The sequence below is a fragment of the Diabrotica virgifera genome, chromosome 10 (assembly GCF_917563875.1).
Source record: "Diabrotica virgifera virgifera chromosome 10, PGI_DIABVI_V3a".
Classification (NCBI taxonomy): Eukaryota; Metazoa; Arthropoda; class Insecta; order Coleoptera; family Chrysomelidae; genus Diabrotica; species Diabrotica virgifera.
In genome coordinates, this window is record NC_065452.1 from 102,566,369 (window position 1) to 102,593,213 (window position 26,845).

The following is a 26,845-nucleotide window of genomic DNA, read 5'->3' on the forward strand; positions in this document are numbered from 1 at the left end:
TGGGCACAGATCAACTATATATGATGATGTTAACACTATTTACGGTGTGCTAGTTTCAAAATACTCGGCAGGATGCACTGAAGATGTTCTGTTTAGAACGAAAACGTTCTGCAATCGATGACATTTTATAGTTTTTAAATAAACGATTTTATACCAGAATACATCTCGAAGTTTTTACTTCTGTATTGGTTTTTTAAACTATGGTATACAGCCAACTATTGGGATTTTCCCATTGATTTTTTTTTTTTAATTGTTTACGTTATGCTTCATAAATAAACAATAAAGTTTCAACATTTTTTCCGACTTTTCATGTTTGTACATCATATGTTTTATACATATTTTAATAAACATGACGATATATTTTAATGTTTGAAAAGTGTAAGACTAAAAACTAAAAAACATGAAAAAATAATTTTAAGAAACGCTTTTCTTTAGTTATGAGTGACTAACATTAAAAACATAAAAAAATCAACTAAAAAGTAAAAAATAAAAAGAAATTGAAAAATTGAAAATAGCACATTTTTGTTAAAGAAAACGTGGGGCAAAAACCGTTTATTCGATGAAGACGCGCCACGCTTTTCTTTTACGAATGTGTTAGATTTTTTCAATTTTTTTTATTTAATATATCATCACTTTCTTTTTTTATTTTCACAACGTTTTCTCGGAGTAACCTAATTGAGTCCCAGAATTTATAATCCGTCTTTCCAATAGCCGAGTTGAGTCCCGAAGATGGGTAAATTGAGTCCCGTTCCTACCTGGGGCTTAGTCGGTGTACGTAATGTTTTCCACAAATGAGAGAACAATAATTTATTTTATAACATATAATTTTATTACAAAAATGCAATCCTAAAATATTTACAGTAAACAATATAACCACATTTACATGCTAAATCTGTGAGTAAGGTATTTAAATGCCAGTCTATGTATATGTATGTTTTTTTCTATTGGGCAATAAGAAGAAAACCAAAGGTATATAATGATCTTCTTTTAGATCATGGATGGAGAACATTTGCATAAAAAACGTTGAGCAACATTCAAAAGTTCAATTGCTGTTGTAATAAAACAATAATTTGGTTTTTGTATGTCGTTTACCATTAGAAAATCCTCCTTTTTGTTGGTATTCACTGGAAATGTTTTAATGTTCATGAGTTTCTTCCATACTTTTTGGCAATTTAGGCAGAAGAGATCGTCGGGCGTTATACATATTTTTCTGACCAATTCCACATCTTTGGTAGCCAAGGTACTAATATTGCCATTTCGTAATTCCTCATGCAAAATTTTCATATCCCCCATTTTCATAGGTCGTTCACTGATATCTTCTACGGTCTTTCACTTCAAGGAGTTACTAACATTTGACGATTGAGTACATCTTCGTTTAATTAACTATGATTGTGGTCATCCATAATTTCCGTTACTACGTTGTCCCCTTGGGTTTTTAAAAATGCTTTACATTTTTCTTTCGTCTGCGCACAACAAATCCAACGCTTGACGTCATTTTTTAAATAATTTTGAAAACTATGTTTGAAGCCATTCATCACAATCAATTATTGTTTTTCTTTTTCACTAAGAACGATTTTCATTGGCAATCAACTTAACACTGTATCGTATACAGATAGATCGCACTCTATACTAAATATTTTGTGGTATACATATTACTTTTTATTTGATTACCATAAATGCATAACCAATAAAATACTTACAAATTAAAAAGCTATTAAAAGGTAATTAGAAGGATTACGATGCCCGGGACTCAATTCGACCATCTAAATATTTTGACCCTTCTTAATTCTGGGCCCGGATTACGTACACTCGATACGCATCTTATCCGCCATGTTTTCTCATAAGGCGCTACAGTAAAACATGGCGGATACGATGCGTATCGAGTGTACGTAATCCGGGACGGGACTCAATTTACCTATGCCCCGTTTTCTCGTCACAATGTCTCGCATTTTTATTTTTTGAAAAATGAAAAGAAAAATTAAATTTTTGTTTTCGGCCCCTTTCTAAAAATATTTCGGTTACGAGAGGTTTTACTGTATTTCTTAATATGAATACATTTTAATACTTGATAAAGTCTTTTAGTTTTATTAATAAAAGGTGTAGCGGATTCTGCATTTCTAAATGTCTTTTATACTATCATTTCATCTTTCATCTCGTTATCTCATCACCATAATTTTGGCAACACACTTTTTTTCCTGGAAGCCATCTGTTATAATCTGGTCGTACTTAAGCCAATTGGCTTATTGTCTTCTTAATGTATTGGCGATCATCATGTAATCTTTATTTTATCTGCAGCAGCGCGGAAAAGCTGCACAAATGTTGTGTTAAACCAAGTGTTGTGTTGGTTTCTGAGATTATTCAACCAGGATGTTGTTCTTCCTGGACCCCGCTTTCCAAATATTTTTCCTTACAGCATGGCTCGTAGTAGGGCATATCTAGATTCCCTTCGCATAATGTGTCAGAAGTATTGTAACTTTCGAGATTTGATGGTGGTCAGTACCTCTCCATCGCTGTTTCCTCGTTCAGTTTGCATTTGCCTAACCGCATAGCATGGAGAAGAGCAGCCACAGACAAGCAAGGGTGGAGGCAAAAAATAAAGGAGGCCAAGGCTCAATTTGGGCTGTAGTGCTGTTGAAGAAGAACAAGTCAGTACCTCTCGGTTCTTCTTCATTCTTCTGAGGTCCTCTTCATTTGTGACTCGGTCAGTCCACGGGATTTTTAGTATTGTCCGATACAGCCACATCTCAAATGGTTCCAATTTTCTGCACATATCTTCGTTCAAGATCCATACTCCTTCGTATTCAACTCCATAAAAAAGGGTAGAGAAGACGTAGCATCGCAGTATTCTTACTTTTATACCAAGATAGAGGTTGTGGCCCTTGAAGAAGGCCTCCATCTTTTTATGCGCGCTCTTCTCTCTTGGTTGTTGGTCCATTCTTCATTTTGTAGTGCTTCATTCTTTCTACAGGGGTTTGATTAACGTATAGTTGACTTTCTAATATTTTTTCTTGCTAATGATCATAAGCTTTATTCTTTACGTTTATATTGAGTCCATATTGTTGACTGTAATACGTGATTTTATTCATAAGGACTTGAAGATCTTCTAATTTGTCTGCAAATTCTATGGTGTCATCTGCATATCTGATGTTGGTTTAGCCGGTACCCATTTAGTAGAATACCTTTTTCAGTTTCGTGCAAAGCTTCGATAAATATTCTTTCAAAGTAGAGATTGAAGATTATAGGAGACAAAATACAGCCTTGTCTCACTCCACGCATCATTTGCACGTCTTCGGTGTGTTCACCTTCAACTCTGAGATTTGCGGTTAGATTCCAGTAAAGGTTTCTAATTATTTTCAGATCATGGTTATTAATTCCTGCTTCTTTTAGTATTTGCATCGCAATTAGTCCAGGGTCGAAAAATAAAAACGGGAAAAAAATCACTACAGGTATTTGAAGGTGCTAAATCGTAGGGGGGATATAGTTAATTAAAAATACATACAGAGGTACTCGTAAATCGACTTAATTTTTTTATAAACACAGGCCAAAGTCAGAAAATATTGCTTTTTGCCTATAGCATTTTTAATATCATATTTACAACAAAAGTTATTTTACAAAAGTTGTGTATCATGAAAAAACAATTACTTTGAATTTTTAGATGTTAAAATCCATAAAGAATTAACCGAGATAATTGCAAAAAACCACGTTTTTTGCACTATTTTGTAAATGTTAATAACTTTTACCAAATAGGCCGTAAGAATTTATTATACCTTGATCATGAGGCAATTAAGTGCCTTTATTAGTGTACAAAATTTCAAGAAGATCTGTTTGTTAGTTTACGAGTTATGTTAAATGTTTATCCCAGATATCGAATGTTTAAACTATCATTGTTGCCCTAGGAGTATTTTCAGAGCTTTTTGGCAAAGTGCAATGAGTTCTTAAATACTCAAAGTACTAAGAAAGTTAAAACAAAGAATATATTTGTTTTTTAAATGTTGTTAAACAAGTCGATAAAAAATGGTGAGTTTTTTCCTTATAAACAATTAGAATATCTTTGTTATTTTTCTGATAAATAATTATAATCGATTATGTCAAAAATCTGGTAAAAACACACATTAAAAAAGAAGAAACAACTTCCTAATAGCCAAGTTATACTTTTTTTTTTTTTGAAAAATCACATCTTGCTTGCTTATAGATATTAACAGTCGAAATTACAGAATGATAAAAAATATCTATATTTGATATTGCAATTGATAAGTACGGAATATCTTCTATTTAAAACAAGTGATAACCCTTTAAAGTGAAGTTACTCACGCTGACTGAGCTGGGACCATGTGGTGGGGAAGATTGTCAGAGTCCAGTTTCGCGCGTCGAGATTTTGCTATAGAAAGTTCAATTTGGAGCGCTTGAAAAATTTTATAATATCTCAGCTTCCAGAGAACGTAGAGCCTTCATTTTTATTTTAAATTTGGTTAACTCGACGAAAGAATAACAACTAGCTAATTTTCATTTACCGGAAAAATCGGAAAATTCTGGAAAATGGACTTTTTTATTCAACATTCATTTACAATGTTAACACTAATACTTTGATAAATATTTTCATAAAATATTATAAATTCGTGAATAAATATTAAAATATAATTATAGTATATATCTATTTATATACAGGGTGGTTCATTTTATTCGCCTCGCTGTCTGTACGGAAAACGACTTGATTAAAAAAAAATTTCTTCATAGACATATACAGGGCAATTAATACTACAATCTAAAAATAATGTGAATTATACAGGGTGCTACAAAAATAGTAATATATCAAAGATATATTTTTTGTGGAACATCCTACACCTGATGAACTTTTTAAATTGCTCTTAAAAAATAAGCTAGACTATACCTAAGTACAGGGTATTTTGATTTATTTCACGTTTTTGGTTTCAATTTATTTTTAAATCTAAAAATGTACGATTAAGTAATTATAAATTTTGTTACAATAAACATCTGTTTAAATATGCTGAATAGTCTATTATGAAGATCCAAGAAAAAATTTGTCACCTATTCTTAGATTCGTAAATATTTATTTTTTTCTAAAACTTTACATTTTTCAAAAAATTGAAATAAATCGAAACATCTTGTACTTAGGTATAGTCTAGCTTCTTTTTTAAGGGCAATTTAAAAATTTCATCAAATGTAGGATGTTCCATAAAAAAATATATCTTTGATATACCACTATTTTTGTAGCACCCTGTATAGTTCACATTATTTTTAGATTGTAGTATTAATTGACCTGTATATGTCTATGAAGAAATTTTTTTAAATCAAGTCGTTTTCCGTACAGACACCGAGGCGAATAAAATGAACCACCCTGTATATAAATAGATATATACTATAATTATATTTTAATATTTTTTCACAAATTTATAATATTTTATGAAAATATTTATCAAAATATATTAGTGTTAACATTGTAAATGAATGTTGAATAAAAAAGTCCATTTTCCAGAATTTTCCGATTTTTCCGGTAAATGAAAATTAGCTAGTTGTTATTCTTTCGTCGAGTTACCCAAATTTAAAAAAAGATGAAGGCTCTACGTTCTCTGGAAGCTGAGATATTATAAAAATTTTCAAGCGCTCCAAATTGAACTTTATATAGCAAAATCTCGACGCGCGAAACTGGATTCCGACAATCTTCCACATCACATGGTCCCAGCTCAGTCAGCGTGAGTAACTTCACTTTAAAGGGTTATTACTCGTTTTAAATAGAAGATATTCCGTACTTATCAATTGCAATATCAAATATAGATATTTATTATCATTCTGTAAAAATTTCGACTGTTAATATTTATAAACAATCGAGATGTGATTTTTCAAAAAAAAAAGTATAACTTTGCTATTATTGATCCTAGAAAGTTGTTTTTTCTTTTTTAATGTGTTTTTTACCAGATTTTTGACACAATCAATTATAATTATTTATCAGAAAAAATAACAAAGATATTCTAATTGTTTATAAGGAAAAAACTCACCATTTTTTATCGACTTGTTTAACAACATTTAAAAACAAATATATTCTTTTTTTTAACTTTTTCAGTACTTTGAGTCTTTAAGAACCCATTGCACTTTGCCAAAAAGCTCTGAAAATACTCTTAGGGCAACAATGATTGTTTAAACATCCGATACCTGGGATAAACATTTAACATAACTCATAAACTAACAAACAGATCTTCTTAAAATTGTGTACACTAAGAAAGGCACTTAATTGCCTCATGATCAAGGTATAATAAGTTCCTTACGGAATATTTGGTAAAAGGTATTAACATTTACAAAATAGTGCAAAAACGTGGTTTTTTGCAATTATCTCGGTTAATTCTTTATGATTTTAACTTTAAAAATTCAAATTAATCGTTTTTTCATGATACACAACTTTCGTAAAACAACTTCTGCTGTAAATATGATACTAAAAATGCTATAGGCAAAAAACAATATTTTCTGACTTTGGCCTTTGTTTATAAAAAAATGAGGTCGATTTACGAGTACCTCTGTATATATTTTTAACTAACTATCCCCCCTACGATTTAGCACCTTCAAATACCTGTATTGATTTTTAGTCTGAAATCGCTCATGTTTATTTTTCTACCTGGTCTAAATTGACGTCTCTGCATCTCTGGAATAAGACGTGTATTGAGAAAGCCTCTCTGTTACCAACAACATTTATGAATCCACACTGGTTGGAGTAAATTTTACTTATTTGGCTTATTGTACATCTTCCATTCCTTCATGATACTTTTCCAGGATTCTGAATCCCTGTACCAGCTTATACAGGTTTAGTCGATGGGTACCATATATTTTTGGAGTCATTTCGTTGTATCCAAAAAGTGTTTGCCGCCTGCGATCCAATGGAAGATATGGTTGACTGTTTCAGGTTCTTTGCTACAGAGTCTGCAGTTTAAGTCTCCATGAAACAGTCTCATTTTATGTAGGTGTCCATTAACTGGCGCATGTCCAGTAAGGAAGCCTGCTATGAGCTAATTCCTGCTTGTTTTCCACAGTACTTCAGCCCTATTAGCACATGTCCGCCCAATATACATCTTACCGAGTGTATTGTCTCAGTGTGAGTTGTGTTATCTTCAGATCCAGGCTTTTTACCGGTCGCGGACGATGGCTTTTGGTACTCTCTGTCCGAATTATTTTGTAGCTGATCCTCTTCTGGCCAGTGCATCAGTTCCTTCATTATCATATTCCCCGATGACCTGGAACCCATACCAGTGTAACACTGTTAGGTCCGCTAGTATGTCGAGTTCGCTTCGGCATTCCCACACTAGCCTAAAGTCAGTGGGAATTTGTTACCTTTTTACTTAATTACTTAGCCCTAAGCCTTTCTACCTTTAGGTGTAAGGCTGGTGGAGTTGAGTTTTGTATTGTTGTCTCCATGCTTTCCGATCTTGTGTTAGGATTCTTGCACTTTCCAATGTCAATCCTTTCTTTTCGATGTCTTTTCTAATTTTATCTGCCCACCGAACTCGTTTTGTTAGTCTCTCGTTCCACATTCTACACACGTGCCCGAACTGTCTAAGTTGCCACTCTACTATTTTTTCATTGATTGGTTCTAGTTTTAGGTTTTGTCTGATTTTTTCGTTTCGTATTTTGTCTATCCTCTTTCTGTTTGCTATTTTCCTCAGGAACCTCATTTCCATAGCATTGACTCTGGATTTTTGTCTCCCCGTCAATGTCCATGTCTTGCTGCTATACATGATTGTTGGCCTACTACTGATCTAACGACTGCCGTTTTTACCTTCTCCGGTATCTTTTTTTCCCTAATTTGGGAATTTGTTACCTAATGGTTATTAAAAAGTAATCTTTCTAGTAGCTTATGTATATTCTTCCCGTAAATACAATTTTCCGTAGTTATTTTAAAAAAATCCACGAGGAAAAATTTCCTATAGTTGGCTGTATACCATTTATTACAAAAAACCACGAAATCCTTTATAAATGGTATATGTATTTGTTAAAATCCCTATACAGGGCTACATCATAAAACAAACAGAACTAGTTTTCAATCGGTTGACCGATCATCATCAGTGTTTCTTGAATCAAACATGCTAACCACCAAAGTAAAAATATTATGGTGAAAACCCTTTAAAATTAATCCGTCATAGGAACATATAAAAATGATGTGACTTTACACATAGATGTATTGGATATTTTATATATCCATGTGTAAATACATCATTTTTATATGTTCCTATGACGGATTAATTTTAAAGGGTTTTCACCCTAATATTTTTACTTTAGTAGTTAGCATGTTTGATTCAAGTAACACTGATGATGATCGGTCAACCGATTGAAAACCAGTTCTGCTTGTTTTATGATGTAGCCCTGTATAGGGATTTTAACAAATATACCTTTTATAAAGGATTTCATGGTTTTTTATTTTAAAAAGGTGTACCAACGCAATTTCAATCGGTGATTTGAGAAACCCGACATGTCTACCAAAACAAAGTTGTGGAAAAGTATGAAAAACATCTCATATCTACGGAGTGGTCGGGTTTCTCTTGATTCAAAAAAATTCTTAAGTCTCTAGGTTCATGTAGAAGGATAAAAAAGGTCGGCTTTCTCTTGAAACGTGTGACTATATCTAAGGTTAGTAAAAATGCAAAAAAACGAAAATTAATTTTTTTGGACATGTCAGGTCAATGCATTTACTTTTCAAAAGAAAATGTATGAAGTCGTGATTAGTAGACTGTCTAACCGGTTTAGATCTTGACTAATTTTATAATCACAAGGTTCTAAGCTACATTCAAATTTATTTCATAATACTTATTACTAATAAGAATATTTCATGATACATATTATATTACTATAGTAGGAATAGTAGTTAAAAACAACTAAACAACAGTAATGCAGATCCCATGCTTAACGAGATTGTCATTCAATGACTCAGTCATGTTAGAGTTGGACTTTGATCGTCTGGCAATAAATTGTAGATCGGAGCGTTCCAAAGATTTTGCAATTAATTTTTTATCGCTTACTACCGTTTAATTCACATAGGGGTACGATTTGCTTGGATGATATTATGAAAAGTCTTGTATGTTCAAGTATTGGTAGCAAATAACCAGGTTATTGACTAAATCCAGAGAAATATGCAGATATGCCACTACGCAGGTTCTAGTATAGTATGTGAGATAATTCAGTTTTACTTAGCCCAGCCGCACACCAAAGAAACATGAAACGAAAAACATGTTTCATGAACCTAAAACACTGCTAAACAAATCTCAAAGTCCGCCTACCAATGAAACGAGTGTGATTCATGCTCATGACACATTTTTATTTTCGGAGAGTTTCACAAATGGGCGGACGTTTATTTGTTTAGCACTGTTTTATTTCCATGAAACGTAATTTACGTTTCATGTTTCTTTGGTGTGCGACTGGGCTTAAAGGACGCGTAACCGTTCATCTTATTGTTTAGGAAGCGACTGACGGATTGGGCAATAAATGCTGATTTATCTTAGGACGAGGACGTGGAGGACACGACTGTCTTACGGGGCACTTTGAAGAATCGTCTGATATAAAAAGCATTGGCTAGTTTATCATACAACGGAACGGAGCGACACCGGCAACGTGCGCTTTCTACTGATCTACGGCACGTTTCGTGCACGCCCGTCCTAACATAAATCAGTACCCTATCAGTACCATACCCTAAGTATGTCTTCTGTTAAGCAAAGATTAAGACAAGCAAAACGGGTTAACGCCATTTGAAAAACTTTCTTTTGACCTAAAATAAGACATAAAAATGCGGTTTGACATAAAAATAGACAAAAATAAGAGAAACATTTTGATACCAATATCTCAAAATTTGATTTTTTGCACTTATGCCAGTTTAATTTCACAGCGGCGATTTGTAAACGCTTATATATTATGTTTCTCTAATCTTAAACATTCCTTATATTAAGTCAGGGCTTTCTTTAGTCGTCGCATTTATTTGATCTCACACTGAAAGATGTAATACAATTTTACGATTTCCTGTCTTCGCTATCGATAAAAATTGCTATGTAAAAATGTAAAATATTTACATTGCACAAATTTTGTTTATGTTCAAGTTAGAGTTGACTATTCCTAGTTCGCGTCAACTCCAACTAAAACGAGCAGTAATAGTTGATTTGAAAAATTTAATTCAACTTTTACTATGGTTTATTTTTTAACCAGGAGGAGTAAATTAAAAAGACAGATTCACACCCAAGAAAGTCACTACAAAAATCATCAAATACATCTTCTTTTTTGGTTGATCATGTCGGCCCTCAACGGTAATCCATAAATATTACGTTATACTAATACGTCGCTAAAAAGTTCTAAAAACAACTTCTTTTTATATAAAAGTAGACTAAAAATCTAAAAATTAAAGAAATAACACAGAAAACACAAAAAATCGCCGATATAACTTAATTAACCTATGAAATGCCAAAAGTGTCAAAATTTCATAAATGTCATTAGTGTCAAAATTATATAACAGTGGAGTAAACCTGCCTGCGGTTGGACCAATTACAAACAAGCATTACAACGCGGTAAATTTGAATCACTCCTCTTGGTTTAAAAACAAACCATAGTTAAAGTAGACTCTTCCTAACCTTTGTTAGTAAAAGTACATCGCGAAGAAAAATAGAATCAACTCTTACTAGTTTGCATTGAAAATTCCTGGATCGATTCAGTAAATGTAGATTATACCATTATAATCTCACGTGCTTTTTTGATGAGTGTGTGTCTCTTTGTTTTGAAAGTTTCAACTACTTATCACGATTTGAACATATCCACATATCCAATAACATTTAATTTCTCTAGAATCGGTTGTTTGTGTGAATCAACTCTTACTAAATGGCATTGGGAAGATATACTGTTTCTAGTTGGGGTCTACTTTTACTAGTAAATGTTGAATAAAAATCTTCATTTTATACAGGGTGCGCCAAACCTCTGGTTTTCTTTGATTAGGGCTAAATTATGGGATATACAAAAAATGTTTTTAACAAAATTAATGTATATCGAAGCCGTCTATAATTTAAAATTATTTTTGATTATACAGGGTGAGTCAGAACGACGATACGAACCAAAGTTATGTTTTTGTAAATGGCACCCCCATATTATATTAAATCATTTTTAAATATATTTTTTTAAAATATTAAGAATTTATATAAGGTATTATAGGCCTAAAGTTAACAATTTTCGAAATATGTACACTTTTATTGAGAAAAATGGTAATATTCAAAGGGCTGTGAATTAGGCTGTCAAGGTAATAAAAATGTAAATGATACGTCAAAGTTTTTTCAGTATACTGTTATTTTAAATAAACTAACATATTTGACATATAGCCATAAAATATACAGTGTGATCACTATTTGCAAATACAAAATTCTCTCTTTTTTTTAATGGGACACCCTGTATATTAGTATTGCCTTTTGTAGTAAATATTACAACCTTTCTTTTGATATAAGGTTGTATGTATTTAGCATGTTTCGTTTTGTAGATATTTAAAAAAAAACTAATTTTACGTTTTTGCGGATTTTTTATTCAAAATTTTTTATTAAAAATTTTTTTGCAAAAAAAATAATTATAATCTGGTTTTAGAAACATACATTAAAATATCAAATATGAAAATAAAAATGTAATTAAAGATTAAAATAAATCGTATGCTAGTACAATTCAATTGATTCAATAACTTAAAATTATTTTCCAAAAAATATTTTACAACCAAACAACCAAATTTTATATCTACCCTAGTAATTTTTCTATTACAGCAACTTTCCTGTACCAAATTAATTGTTAGTTATATTGTATTTACGAGTAAGATCAGTTAAACTTTTAATTTACCTTTTAAATTTACTTACATTTTGAGAACATAATAATAATTATTATAAAGTATGCTTTGAAACAAATGAATGTTAAATGTATCAGCCAAATTATTTATTAATATAAATAGTATTAAATGGTGTCACAATAGCTGGTAATACTTTTGTAGTTGAAATTTTTGTAACAATTTTTTATATTTTAAATTTTAATTTTTCAACCGGACAATTGGTGGATATGACATTTGTTTTGGGCGAAACCATTAGAAATTATTACCAGCTTTTGTGACACGACTACATAGATACTATTTACTTCATAATATACTTCTATAACGTTCATTTGTTTCAAAGCATACTTTATACGTTCTCAAGATGTAGGTAAATTAAAAAGTTATTAACTGATCTTACTCATAAATACACTTTATAACAAAATTAAGTACAATAAAGTTACTAGGGTAGAAAAATTTCTAGGGTAGATTTTAAAATTGGTTGTTTAATTTAATAATTAATTTATCCATATTAATTACTTATTAGTATGGTAAAATATTGTTTGTAACATAATTTTTAATTTATTAAATTCAATTAAGTTGCACTTGCATACGTTTTATTTTAATCTTTAATTGCGTTTTTATTTTCATCTTTAATATTTTAGTGTATGTTTCTAAAATCAGAAAAAAATTATCAGTAGTAATTGCACAAGAGCTCTAAAATTATTGAATTTTTACCGAGTGACACTTTGACAGTTTTAATTTCACGAGCCGAAGGCGAGTGAAGTTATGTCAAAGTGTCACGAGGGCAAAAATTCTATATTAATTTTAGAGATCAAGTGCAATTTGTTGCGATTATTTCATGAATAAAACTGTTTCATGAATAAAACCAAAATTTTATTGTAATTTATTTATTTAAGTACAAATTAGTACAATTAAACACACCGTTGCTATAAATATTTGGCGGTTGAAAGTCATCACTTTTATAATTTTTAAAACATAAATTGTCATTAATGTCACTGAATGTATTTTTTCATAGCAACGAAGGGCATCTGACGTAATATACTTGACGGGAAATTATCAAAAATTATCAGTTTAGTTTTGATTTCTGTAGCTTTCTATTGGTCAGAATCTCCTATGAATGAAATAATCAGTAGTAATTGCACAAGAGCTCTAAAATTATTGAATTTTTCCCGAGTGACACTTTGACAGTTTTAATTTCACGAGCCGAAGGCGAGTGAAATTATTTCAAAGTGTCACGAGGGCAAAAATTCTGTATTCATTTTAGAGATCGAGTGCAATTTGTTGCGATTATTTCATGAGTAAAACTGTTCAAAACCAAAATTTTATTGTAATTTATTTATGCAAGTACAAATTACTACAATTAAACACAGAGTTGTTATAAATATTTTACGGTTAAAAGTCATCACTTTTATAATTTTTAAAATATTAATTGTCATTAATGTCACTGAATGTATTTTTTCGTAGCAACGAAGGGCATCTGACGTAATATACTTGACGACGGGCAATTATCAAAAATTATCAGCTTAATTTAGATTTCTGTAGCTTTCTATTGGTCAGAATCTCCTATGAATGAAATAATCGCGGATATAAAATATCCGCGAAACGTAAAATCTATAGTTCTTTTGTAAATATTTACAAAATCAAACATGCTATGTACATACAACCTTATACCAAAAGAAAGGTTGTAATATTTACTACAAAATGCAATACTAATATACAGGGTGTTCCATTAAAAAAATGAGAAAATTTGGTATTTGCAAATAGTGATCACACTGTATATTTTATTGATATATGTCAAATATGTTAATGTATTTAAAAATAACGGTATACTAGAAAAACTTTGACATGTCACTAAAATGTTTATTACCTTGAAAGCCTAATTCACAGCCCTTCGAATATTACCATTTTTCTCAATAAAAGTGTAAATATTTCTAAAATTATTAACTTTAGGCCTACAATATCTTATATAAATTCTGAATATTCTTAAAAAATATATTTAAAAATGATTTAATATATAGGGTGTTCCATTTAAAAAAACAAAACTTTGGTTCGTACCGTCGTTCTGACTCACCCTGTATAATCGAAAATAATTTTAAATTATAGACGGTTTTGACATACATTAGTTTTGTTAAAAAGATTTTTTTTATATCCCATAGTTTAGCCGTAATCAAAGAAAACCAGAGGTTTGGCGCACCCTGTATTATTTATAATCAACTTTTACTAAAACTGGCCGTTTGAGTTGACTCGAACTAGAAACTAGGAATAGTCAAGTCCCAACTGGATAATCAACTTGAACTGTAACAAATACACCTTTGAAGAACTAAAAAATCTGAGAGGGAAAAGAAATAAATGACAAAATCAATGGAAAAATCCCAGTAGCTGGCTGTGTACCATAATTAAAAATCATACAGAACAAGTAAAAACTTCGTTTGTACAGTGGTATAAAAAATTTATTGAAAAACTATTAAAAAGTCATCCAAAAGGATTCGCAAAACGTTTTCGATCTAGATCAGATCATCTTCAGTGCCTAGAACGAAGTATTTCCACGTTAGAATGAATGAAAAAGGTTAAAATTATGACTAGTTAAAGAAAAATGTGGATAATACTTACGTTCTGCTTAGTAGATGAAACTAGCAACCTTATAAAATAGGTGACCATATTTCTCGATGTCACCCATTTTATAAGGTTCATCTACTAAGCAGAACGTAAGTATTATCCGCATTTTTCTTTAACTAGTCATAATTTAACCTTTTGCATTCATTCTAACGTGGAAATACTTCGTTCTAGGCCAGCGATTCCCAACCTTTTTTAACTTGAGGCACACTAACTTAAAAGCTCGTTCAGCCACGGCACACTTGGGTAAATAATCTCTATAATGAGTATAATCATAATGTATTGTTATGTGAATTTCGCGGCACATCTACAGGGACTTCAGGGCACACCAGTGTGCCGCGGCACACTGGTTGGGAACCTCTGTTCTAGGCACTGAAGATGATCTGATCTAGATCGAAAACGTTTTGCGATTCCTTTTGGATGACTTTTTAATAGTTTTTCAATAAACTTTTTATACCATTGTACAAACGAAGTTTTTACTTGTTCTGTATGAAAAATAAAAAGCAAATCAACCTATAATAGAAAAAGAGTAGGATTTTGATTTGAAATTCAGCAAAATATGTTTATACTAGGCGAAAAGCTCAAAGCTTGTACGTTTGTTTTTAAAAAGTAGATGCTGTTGGTACACCTTTTAAATTCTTCTTCTTCCTCTTTATAAGCAATTCTGCTTGTTCATTGGCGGATTGATACCTCTATGGAAGGTTATCACTCCATCTTTTGCGCGATCGGCCGATACTTCTTCCACCGATTGGTGATTTATCTCTTGCTATCTTGACCATACGGGTCTCCCTCATTCTGCTTATGTGGTTATTCCATTCTTTTTTTCTATTTAGTGTCCATTCGTTTATACACTGTACGTTACATTGTCTTCCAATGTCTTCACTCCTCTTTCGATCTTTCAGCGTATTTCCTGTAATTCTTCTCAGTACTCTCATCTCTGCCGTTTCCGGTAGTCTTTGTGTTGTGGCTGTATCGGGTCTTGTTTCTGATGCATATGTGATTATTGGTCGTACACTAGCTTTATAAATTTTGACTACATCTCATTGTTAATATGTCGGTTTCGCCATATAGTGTTATTAAGACATCCTTACAGTCTATTTGCTTTTTGTACTTGATTTCTCACTTTGGCCAGGTCTCCGTAGCTTGACAATGTAATTCCAAGGTATTTTATTTCCATTACTTGTTCAATATTGATACCATCAATGTCTATTTTACATCTGATTGGTTCTTTACTGATTTCTATTGTTTTAGTTTTCTGAGATGAAATTGTCATATTGAATTCTTTTGCTTTTATGTTAAATCTGTGGACTAATCTTTGCAGACTATCTTCATCTTAGGCTATCAATATTGCGTCGTCTGCGTAACAGAGTATTTTTACTTCTTTGTTTCCCATTCTGTATCCTCTCCCTTTGTTGACGCTTTTGATTATTTCATCCTTAAATTGAAGAGCATATAACTCAATGAGTCTCCCTGTTTTATTCCGCTGCCTGTGTCTATAGGTTCTGTAAGTTGTTCATCTATTCTGACTTCCATTTTGTTGTTTTGGTAGATGTTTTCAATGGTTTTTATTATATTTAGGGAGACTTCTCTGTTATGCAGAAGATGGAAGTCTTACTCTGTCAAATGCTTTCTTCAAGTCAATTAGACATGGAAATGCTGATTATACTCTACTGATTTCTCAGTAATTTGCTTTATGACGAATATTGCACCTGTACACGATCTTCCAGTACGAAAACCATGTTGTTCATCTGCTAAACTTATCCTCTGATTCATCAGTTCTTGTAAAATTTTAGTTGTAACTTTTAGGGTAGTATTTAATAAGTTGATACCTCTGTAGTTTTCTGGCTGCTTTTCATCTCCTTTTTTGAATAGTAGAATTAGTTCACTCGTTCTCCATTTTTCCTGAATTTTATTGTGTTTTATGATTTTGTTAATTAATGTCGTTAATTGTTCTGTTATTGCTGATCCGTATTTCAGTAATTCGTTTGGTATTCCGTCCTTATCTGCAGCTTTTCTGTTCTTCAGCTTGTCAAGTGTTTTTCGAACTTCCTGTGTACTTATATTAACATCTTCATTTGTGGTAATTTCTGGTGTTTCCGGTTCTAGCGTCATTTGTTGTTCCTCAGCATAGAGCTTTTTTAGATAGTCAATCTATGGATTTTTTTGTATGTTTTTTGTTTCTATTAGACCCTTTACTTTCGTTATTTGACCTCTTATAAAGCATGTGCCATTTGTTTCGAAAAACGTTCCCAGTGATCATTATTTATTCTTCTTACGAGTGAACGTGTTTCATTAATTTCTTGTTTTAATATTATCGTCTGCCTCCTGTGTCTTAGTTGACATGTATTTTTGGTAAACTTTTTTCTTTTCTTTTCTATACATTTTTCCTTCACTTCTAAACAAAACCATGGAGTTCTTCGCCTTAGAAGCGATTTATTTTTATTAATGTTTCTTTCACCAAGAACTTTCTTGGCTAAGGCTAAGATATTAGACTTAATTTTTGCCCAGCTTTCTTAGACTCTATCACTTTCTGTCATATACATGTTTCTGCCTCTTTCCCTTTAAATTAACTACTGATAATTGTATTTACGGGAAGACGGTACCTATATTTACAAGCTACTTGGTCGAATCCAATTAAGTAGATAATACAAATATCCCCTGATCATGTTTTTAAAACATACAGATAACACTATACGTACTCAACTCAACAGGTGACAGTGCCTATGAGAGCACCCATGGCTACTTGGCTACACACCACCTTGGCTGCTTGCTTAACATCTCATTATCTGATCTAGGATAATGATATACATATAACGTTTCTGTTGGAGATGATGTTACTAATTCCTTAGACCGACCGTAGGACAAATAATTCAATTTTAAGAGAGCTAAAAGTTAGCCAACGACTCTCCAGTAAAGTCCATCTCCAACAATAAAAATACTTTGGACATATTATGAAAGCAAACACAGAAAACATGGAAAGACTCATTACACAGCGAAAGGTGGAAGGCCGAAGATCACGAGGAAGATCCCCAACAAGATGGATGGATCAAATTACAGGAAAATGTAAAAGATCTATGCATAAGTTACAAGAAATGACCAGAGATCTTCGGAGGCGGAAAATACACGACATCACGTCGACCAGTACACTGCCTCCAGGTAGTCAGGATTGAAGAGAGAGATAGATCTGATCTAGGAGGCAGACTTTCGCGTTCGGTGTTTTGTAATGTTACATTGTTTTCAAGGTTTATTGATCGTTGTCTGGAGTTTTCTTGATGTTTCGTCTGCAGCTGAGGCAGATATTATCAAATACGATGCGGCAGAAGCAGTGAGCTTTTGCTCACTGATCATCAGTGAGCGTTAGAATGTGTTCTGGAAAAAGCTTTTTACAATTTCGTGTGTATTATAGCGTTCGTAGTAGTATGTGTGTGTCTGTGTTTTTAGTGAAATTGTTAGAATAGAGATCTTGAAAACAGATAACTAGGGATATCTTAATTACGTTAGATTCTAATTTGGCCAGTCTTCAACATGTATACGTGAAATATCTAGGTACCAAAAGGAAATCACTGTTGACAGTTTTTAGGACAATTATTTTGTTAACGCCTTTTCTTCCTTCTTTATTATTATTATTATTCGCATATAAAGGTGATGCGACGCTACTGGTGATTGTTTACACACGTGTGAATTTGTGCTCCGCATTAAAACTCGAAATGCCGGGATAATACGGGCTAATAAAATACGTACTAGTGACCATTGGCGAATTAAAGATTCAAGCCCTAGAAATGAAGTATTTACGAAGTCTTTAGTCGTATTACTCCGTAGAGTAACCAGGTGCATTTTCCGTTGGAACTTTACCAAGCTGCAGACGGGGGATGTGAATTGCATAGTGTAGAATTCCTTCCCTTTGTCTTCACTGCAGCATCCATTTGGCTTGCAAATTGTAGAAGCCTTGGAGGTGTCACCAGGGAAATGTACCAATAAGTTTTCAATTTAAAAATCTTTTAGTAATATTTTTAATATTTTCAATATTATTAATTTTGCTATTAGGATTGAAAACTACTTCATCTTTCAATTGCCAGATGACGCTAGTCACCTAATACCTTCACTTCGGTTGCAGTGGGTGGGAAAAACTCTCGGCGCTGGTCAGTTAGGGTATGGAGAACAGTGCCTACGTTCTTTCCGATGAGGCTCCAATAAGAGCCGAAAATCGCGATTCAGAGGACTGGACTGCGCTCCCTATTGTAATGAAAAGTAAGATTGTTTTGCCTTCGCATTGCAACTGAATAAAAATGGTATACATTTTTATTTTATTTACGAAGAGTTAGAGGAGTGACAATGAGAGACAGAATAAGAATCACAGATGTACGCACAGATCTTAAGACGAAATCTGTACTTGAGTATATTGAAGAAAAACAACTAAGTTGGTGGGGACACATGAAAAGAATGAAAGACAACATATCGGTGAAGAAAATATGGGAAGCTAGGATACAAAAGAAAAGAAATAGAGGAAGACCTAGAGAAGATTGGGATACAGTAGTCGCTGAAATCATCCAAAGGAAGGGGAAAACAATAGCAGAAGCAAGCAGATTCGCATTCAATAAGAAACAATGGTCAACATTTGTATACACGTGAAAAGACGTATCAGTCCCGACACTGAAAAGTAAAAGGGACTCAAGTCGAACCCTGGCCTCCCCCAACATCCGCCTCCAGATATCTCTGTCCCTGGCTGCTCTCCTCCAGTTATCTACTTCAATATCTAGCATCGGTTCTCACTTCGTCTATCCACCTCTTCCTTGGTCTTCCTACTGGCCGACGTCCCACCGTAGTTCTACTAGGTGTTCTGTCATTATTCATTCTTATTAGGTGACCTGTCCAGCGCCATATTTGTATTTTTGCATAATTTGCTATAGAGCGTTATTTGTAATGTTTATACAGCTCCAGGTTGAATCTTATTCTCCACATACCATTATCTCCATATCCATTCTCTATATCCCAATATGCATCCTTCTCAATATCCAACCAAAAGTATTGATAAGGTTTATTGTCTTTTCTGTCGCGATCCACGTTTCTACACTATATGTCGCTATTATACCAGGTGTCCACTTATGTTTTCCCCCATTTTAACTGCCCATAACTTCTAAAGGGCTCAAGATAAAAATATGCGGTTTTCGTTGAAATGTTTTATTTTAGTAAAAGTTTTGTTTGAATGGATTGAATTTTTTATATCGCTTTCAATTATTACGAAAAAAAAATGGCGGATTTTTGAAAAAACGTTGTTGACTTTTTTTAATGGAACACCCAGTTTTTTTTGTAAATTGAAAGAACGGGCATTCACCTATCCAGCGATATAAAGTTTTTTAAAATCGGCTGTCAAATGACTGAGTAATTAATTTTTCCATACATTTTTATGACACCGCATTTTTGTTAATTTTTCTTTTATGTAATTCAAAATTAATATATAAACAATAAAATATTACAATCAGTTTTGATAAAAATAGCTATTTGTATAACAAGGGAGGAAAGTGCTACTTTTCCTCCCGAGAATGAAGTTTACTGCCCGACGCGTAGCGAAGGGCAGTAATCATTCAAGGGAGGAAAAGGCACTTTACTCCCATGTTATACATATGGTTTTTCCACCTTCCTCAAATTAATAACAAGTCATTTTTTCATTTTTACTTTATTTATGTAACTAACCAACAAAATTTATTAAAACTAAAACTAACAAGTAGGTACAATATAACTGTCAACTGTCAAATATAAGTCAAATTATTAATGTAAACATTGTTAAATCAAAATAACAATTTACTGTTTTTTACCATTCTGCAAAATATAGGGTGTTTTATAAATAAACGTTAAAATGTATAGATACTTACGTACTAGAAAATAGATATTGTACAGGGCGTCAATAAGTTGTATTTAATGAATGAAATACCATGACGTCACTTTTACTTTTCCTCCCTAGGGAGGAAAAATATTTTCCTCCCTAGGGAGGAAAAGTACAACTTTGCTCCCTACAATCAGGTCCGGAAAAGTATACTTTCGGTAGAGGTAGGTGGAAAAATCATTTTCATTTTTCATCACCACTCCTTAAGAACGTTTTTAATATTTAATTAGCAATATCTCAAAACTATTTAAATGTGACTTAGATCGTTTTTCCCCTGTACTACTCTTCATATACTTGAACTTTACTTCTTTGTGGATGTGTTTGGAGTCAAATAACTGCGACAGAGGGAAGTATGCTTTGTTAGCAAGCATTATCCGTTTTCGTATTATGCTTCAATATTAGCACCGTCTATTGTCAAATTCTGCAAATTTAGTTATTTCCTTGCTTGAATCAGGGCTTTAGTTTTATTTACATTGACGGATATGCCTATTTCTTTCGCAATTTCTTCAAGCTCCACATAAAGTTCTATGATGTCTCTTGCGGTTCGTCTCATCAAGTTTACATCATCTGCGTACATCACAATCTGCTTAGACTTATTAAACAATAATTTTTTTGAGTTTACGGATATTTTTCTTATAACATATTGCATACATATATTAAACAGTCGGAGCTATCTCATCTCCCTGTTTTTTAGCCCTTTAGTTATCTGGAAGGAATCTGTCAATTGATTTTGAACTCGTATTTACGCTTCTGTATGAGTCATGGTGACTTGAACTTGAACTAACTTTACCAATAGAATAAAATAGAAAAAAGCTTTATTCTCAGGATTCACAAGTTACAAATATAAATTGTCAATAGAGAGAATGGTGTCAATTACAATTTATAAGGATTGCTGAAACAACCTACACTTAACATAAAAGTAATATTAAAATATAATAATAATAACAGTGACATTTAAGCGCGTGATACACACGCAAACTTAAAGTACGCGGGTTTAAAGATCGCGGACTTACTCGGCTCGCCGTCGGTGATACACGGCAGACTTAAAGTACGCGGTTTTAAAGATCGCGGTCGCCGTCGGTGGTTTGTGCTATTTAGGAATTTTATCGTATTATATACTTCGTATCATATCCTATCGTGTTATATATTTTTAGTACTAATAAAAAAAGACGAAATCGAAAAGTGTGGGTAACAAACAAAATATCATAGATAAGAGGGTAATATTTTCATTAGGAGGATAAAAGAGCCTATAAATAATTAGGTTTACTCAAAAACAAATAATCAAAAATAATTTAGTATAGTTTAAAATAGTGTTTTACGGTTTTCTCAAAACTTATAAAATGTAACTTGTCTCCTTTCAACAGTAAACTATTGAATTATTTCTAGTCAATTTGCTTAATTAGTGAAAATATAAGTGTAACTTTAAACGCAATAACATGATGGCTCGAGGCTCGCGGCTCGTGGCAGTGATACACGTACGGGTTACGAATAAGATTTCAAACTTGTTGGATCGACGGCTGACTTAAAGTACGCGTACTTGCTGTGATACACGCGCGAAAATGTCGTCGAGCCATAAGTTCGCGTACTTACTCGCGTGTGTGTACACCCCTTTTAGATTCAAATAAGAGTCCTCAGTCTCCCTGCAGGTCAGTTTGAAGGTATTCTTCCACTTTGTACGGTTCTACGTGTATGAGCAACTGTTGAACAGACTTTCTATATTTATTTATGTCAGTTTCTATTTTGATGCTGTAAGGCAGTTTATTAAAGAATTTAATACAGGCATATTCTGTGGTTTTCTCAGATGTTGTTAGTCTATGTGTTGGTATATTATAGTTTATGAGATCGTTTCGTGTATTAGTATTATGGTTTGTTATGTGTTTCAAGAATTTATGTCTATTTTTTAAAATGAAAAGTAAGCTTCATACATGTATGTTCCAGCCATTGTTAGTATGTTGAGCTTTTTGAAATTGTCTCTACATGAATCCCTGTATTTCAAGTTAAGTAGAGTTCTGATGGCTCTTTCTTTTTTTGTAATATAAAAACCTGTTCAGCGTTACTACTTCCCCCCCAGAAAATTATTCCAAATCGCATTACAGAATGAAAATTTGAAAAATATACAACTCGTTTACCTTTTTCGTCCAAATAATTTGCTGTTTTTCTGAAAGAGTAGCAGATAGATGCTAACCTGTTACAGGTCTCATTTATATGCATTCCAAAATCTAAATTTTGGTCAATATGTACCCCCAGAAATTTTGTGCTTTGGTTTAGGGTTAGAGTAACCATTTGCGATTGAATTGAGACGGTTTCTGGTAATGTACTATTCAGGGGTGGCCAAGCTCCTTGACAGTCCGAGCCATTTTTCAAAATTTGTAATTTTTCGCGAGCCGCAATTAAACAATTATTTAAAAACTGTAAAAACAAGATATTCAATTTTTTTACAGAAATTATATTTCTGAAAACATGATCAGACGCTCTTATAGGGTATAAGATATGCAAGTACATATAGGCCGGCGGTCTCCAATAGACGCTGTAAGCTGCGTACAGCGTGTTTTGGAGACCATCGCCAAGAGAACATAAATAAAAGTACAAAATATGTTGTTCTGAAGCTATTTCCTTGTGGCATTTTTATAAATCAACTACATATTCTAAATTGGAAATAAGCCACAATTTTTCGTATTTTGACAACGACATCCGATGTGGACGTGGAAACGTTAATAAAATCATTTTTTTAGTTAAATTGTGGCTTATTTCCCATTTAGAATAGTTGATTACAAAATATGTGCATTAAATTTGAATATACACATCTATTTTACTTCTTCTTAGATCTTAATAATGATGCTAGGGAGTATAATGCTCTATTCTACGCAGCTATCCTTGCTGAGACCTCTTTTTATATGTGGTTGTCATCTGTGATTACGGCCCCTAGATATTTAAACTCTTTACTACTTCGAAGTTTTGGTCATTTAGGTATGTTCTGCCTAAGTCTTGGATTTTTGGTCACTAGCATGTATTTCGTCTTCTCTTCACTTATTCGAAGGCCCAGACCACCTGATTCTTCCTCGAGTTGTGAAAACACTTCTCTCATGTCTCTTGTAGAATGAGCGACTGCACCTAAATAATCCGCAAAGGCCAACATTAGTTTTGATCTTCGATTCGCAAATCCCCCTGTCAGCTCAGATGATATTTTACTTATTACATATATTCTAAGGCCAAATTGAATAGCAATGGTGATACGGGGTCTGCTTGCCTAAGTCCTGACATTACACCGTCTTTTATATTTGTTGTCAGTAATTTAAGACATTTTTAAACACACAAATTAAAAGTAATTACGGTTGGTACATTTATTGAGAGCCACAAATTAGCCTTCAAAGAGCCACAAATTAGCCTTCAAAGAGCCACATGTGGCTCGCGAGCCACAGTTTGGCCTCCCCTACTATTATTTGTTTTAGTGAACAACAATTTATTATACATGATTTAGTATATTTTATCTCTGTTTATGTTATCATAGGCTTGCCGAAACCCTACAAAGGTTTGGTAGATATCTACATATCGTCGCCTCAAAGCAACAGTAGGATATGTCAAATATTGTAGTTTCGAGAAAAACGCAATTGAAATTTTTACGAATTTTTCATTACGTAATAACTTTTTTATATTTGAATGGATTTACATGGAATTTTGTTTCAGTATATATTTTTACAGGCCTTACATAAATATTTATATTAATTCATAAAAAAGTGAAAAATAATTGGAAAAAAGTTACTTGTCCTACTGTTGCTCTAAAAGTTCATCTGTTTTTAACGATATCCGTAAATATGTGTTATAAAGTGAGGACGTTTGAGTTGGAATAAATTCATTATCTCAAGAATGGGAGCATTTGGAGAGAAATCCTGAGACAGGTCGATTTTTATTTTTAAATTATGACTTTTTACCATATACATCATACTAATGACGTCATCCATCTGGTCGTGATGACGTAATCGATGATTTTTTTAAATGAGAGTAGGGGTGGTGCGATAGCTCATTTGAAAGGTTATGAGATAAAAATTATCACCTGTTTTTCTGACAGCAGTAAAATGTATTTTTAATTAAATAAATTGCTTACATTCTTCTTTTTGTGTCAAATAATTTAATAAAAAAAATATTTTTTGAACACACTGTATAAATATTTATGTTAATATTTACATTACTGAATAGAGAATTAAATAACCTTGAGCTATAACACAACCCCTACTCTCATTTAAAAAAATCATCGATTACGTCATCACAACCAGATGGATGACGTCAGCAGTATGATGTATATGGCAAAAAGTCATAATTTAAAAATAAAAATCGAACTGTCTCAGGATTTCTCTCCAAATTCACCCCTTTTCGAGATAATGAATTTATTCCAACTCAAACGTCCTCACTGTATAAAATTATATTGTACTGAAGTTTTGTTTAAAATTTTACACATTTTATTGTAAAAAAACATAACAATTGTGTTGTTCAAACATTTTATTAGAAAAATCAAAAACTCAATATAGATGTTTTCCGACAATTTTAAAACTTGACAACGAAAATGACAAACAAAAGAGAATGAAAAATTAATCAGAATTAGTTGTGGTCACATCGGATGCAGGTAACGATGTGAAAAAATTATGGTGTCTCTTTGGTATTAAGTTATCGTTGCACAAACTCATTAAATCATTCTTTTTTTTTAATCGGTATCGGTGGTGCTTGTTCATAGGCAAGAATTAAAGTTGGCTTTTCTCTCTGCCTTCTTAACTTTTTGGTAATATTGATAACATCAAATTCTTCCTGTTTGAATGAAGTCTTATATAAAATTTTTCCAGGTTCGCCTTTCTTGACTTTAATCCATTTGATGTCGTTGATTAAAACTTTTTAGCCTTTTTCATTAACATTAAAGTTCGCTCCCATGTCTTTGGCTATTTTTTTCCAATCAAAAAATTCTTCAGTTGACATCTCAATATGGCTTACCTTTCTTTTTAGCTGCTTAGCAATGGTGGCCAATTCAGATGGAACATAAATTGGACCATTTTTAAGTATTCTTGTTCTTTCCTTTTCAATACAATATACTAAATATTGACTTCTACTAGATATTTTAGATTTTTTATAACTTAAATTAGCTGATGCTGAATTATTCACTTTTATTCTCACAATACAACTTTTAATATGAATGTAATAGTAGAACTGTGGTAAGATTTCTGAAGATAATAAATATTGTGGGTGCAAGCCGCTTAATATAAACAAAGACAAATATTCGCAATTCGGCAATAACTACATTAACAGTAGGATGTGCGTAAGATTACTTAGTGTTGCATTAATATTTTGTGACCAAAATTAGTAAACGACAAAATACAACAGTAGAATATGTATGTTGTCTTAGTGTTACATTATAGCATATGAGTTAAAGAGAAAAGCTACACAAGGATATGTAATATTGTGAAAAAAGTATTCCACTTTTTATTTATCTTAGTGTTACACTCAGCAGAAGGGTTTATTACCAATTATTTGAAATGGTTATCCCAAAAGTCATTTTTTTACATATCCTACTGTTGCTTTCAGGCGACGATATGTCGTGCTCCCAGACTTTAGCTAATTTTTACTTTCCGTTGAATAGCTGGTCAATAGTAGAACATCCTGATCTGAGTCCGGCCTAGAATTCTCCTATAATTTGCTTTGTGAAATGACTTAAAAGTTATCTATATATTCAGAATATAGTAATTAATACATTTGTACATTTATTTATAGGTTAAGGAGGAAGAATCTGGAACACTGGAAGCCGTTCAAGCGATGCAAACTGTAACATTGAATGTTCAAAAGTCCCGAGACACATACACTCAACGTAACCTCGAATTAGAAAGATTACGCAAAGAAAGCACTTCTGCTAAAGAAATAGAAAAGGCTGAAGCAAAGCTGAAAAAAGCACAGGAAGATTACAAAACCTTCGTCGAGAAATATAGTAGTGCTAAAGAAGATTTTGAAAAGAAAATGTCGGTGACATGCAAAAATTTTCAAGATTTAGAAATTAACCATTTAATTCACATGAAAGATTTTATTACAAAGTATTCGGATGTTGTTGAATCGACACACCAACAGGTGGGAACGGTGCATTTGGAATTCCGTCAACAATGTGTAGAGTTGACTGTGGACCAGTTGCTTGAACAATTTGTTCAGAGCAAATCTACTGGATTAGAACGACCTGGTAAGCGATTTCTCTCTCTCTCTCTCTCTCTCTCTCTCTCTCTCTCTCTCTCTCTCTCTCTCTCTCTCTCTCTGCTAAACCTATCCTCTGATTAATTAGTTATTGTAAAATTTTAGTTGTTTTAGTATAGTATTTAACAAGTTTATATCCCGACACGAATATGGTAGAAGGGAATTTGATTATATATCGAAAACGAAAACCTTATCTTCTAAACTTATTCTCCGATTCATTAGTTCCTGCAAAGTATTTTAGTTATTTTAAGATAGTATTGAACAGCTTGTAAGAAGTTTGTAACATTGTAGTTTTCTGGCAGTTT

General features: G+C 32.5%; 1 protein-coding gene across 5 annotated transcripts in view; it reads left to right on the forward strand.

Annotated features, from left to right (window-relative positions):
• LOC114329724 (F-BAR domain only protein 2) overlaps positions 1-26,845 on the forward strand; it is a 149,559-nt gene that overhangs the window by 20,981 nt on the left and 101,733 nt on the right. For all 5 annotated transcript variants that reach the window (XM_050663446.1, XM_050663447.1, XM_050663448.1 and 2 more), the window contains exon 4: positions 26,076-26,529. In XM_050663446.1, the coding sequence (XP_050519403.1) occupies positions 26,076-26,529 (454 nt within the window). The remainder of the gene's footprint in view (positions 1-26,075; positions 26,530-26,845) is intronic.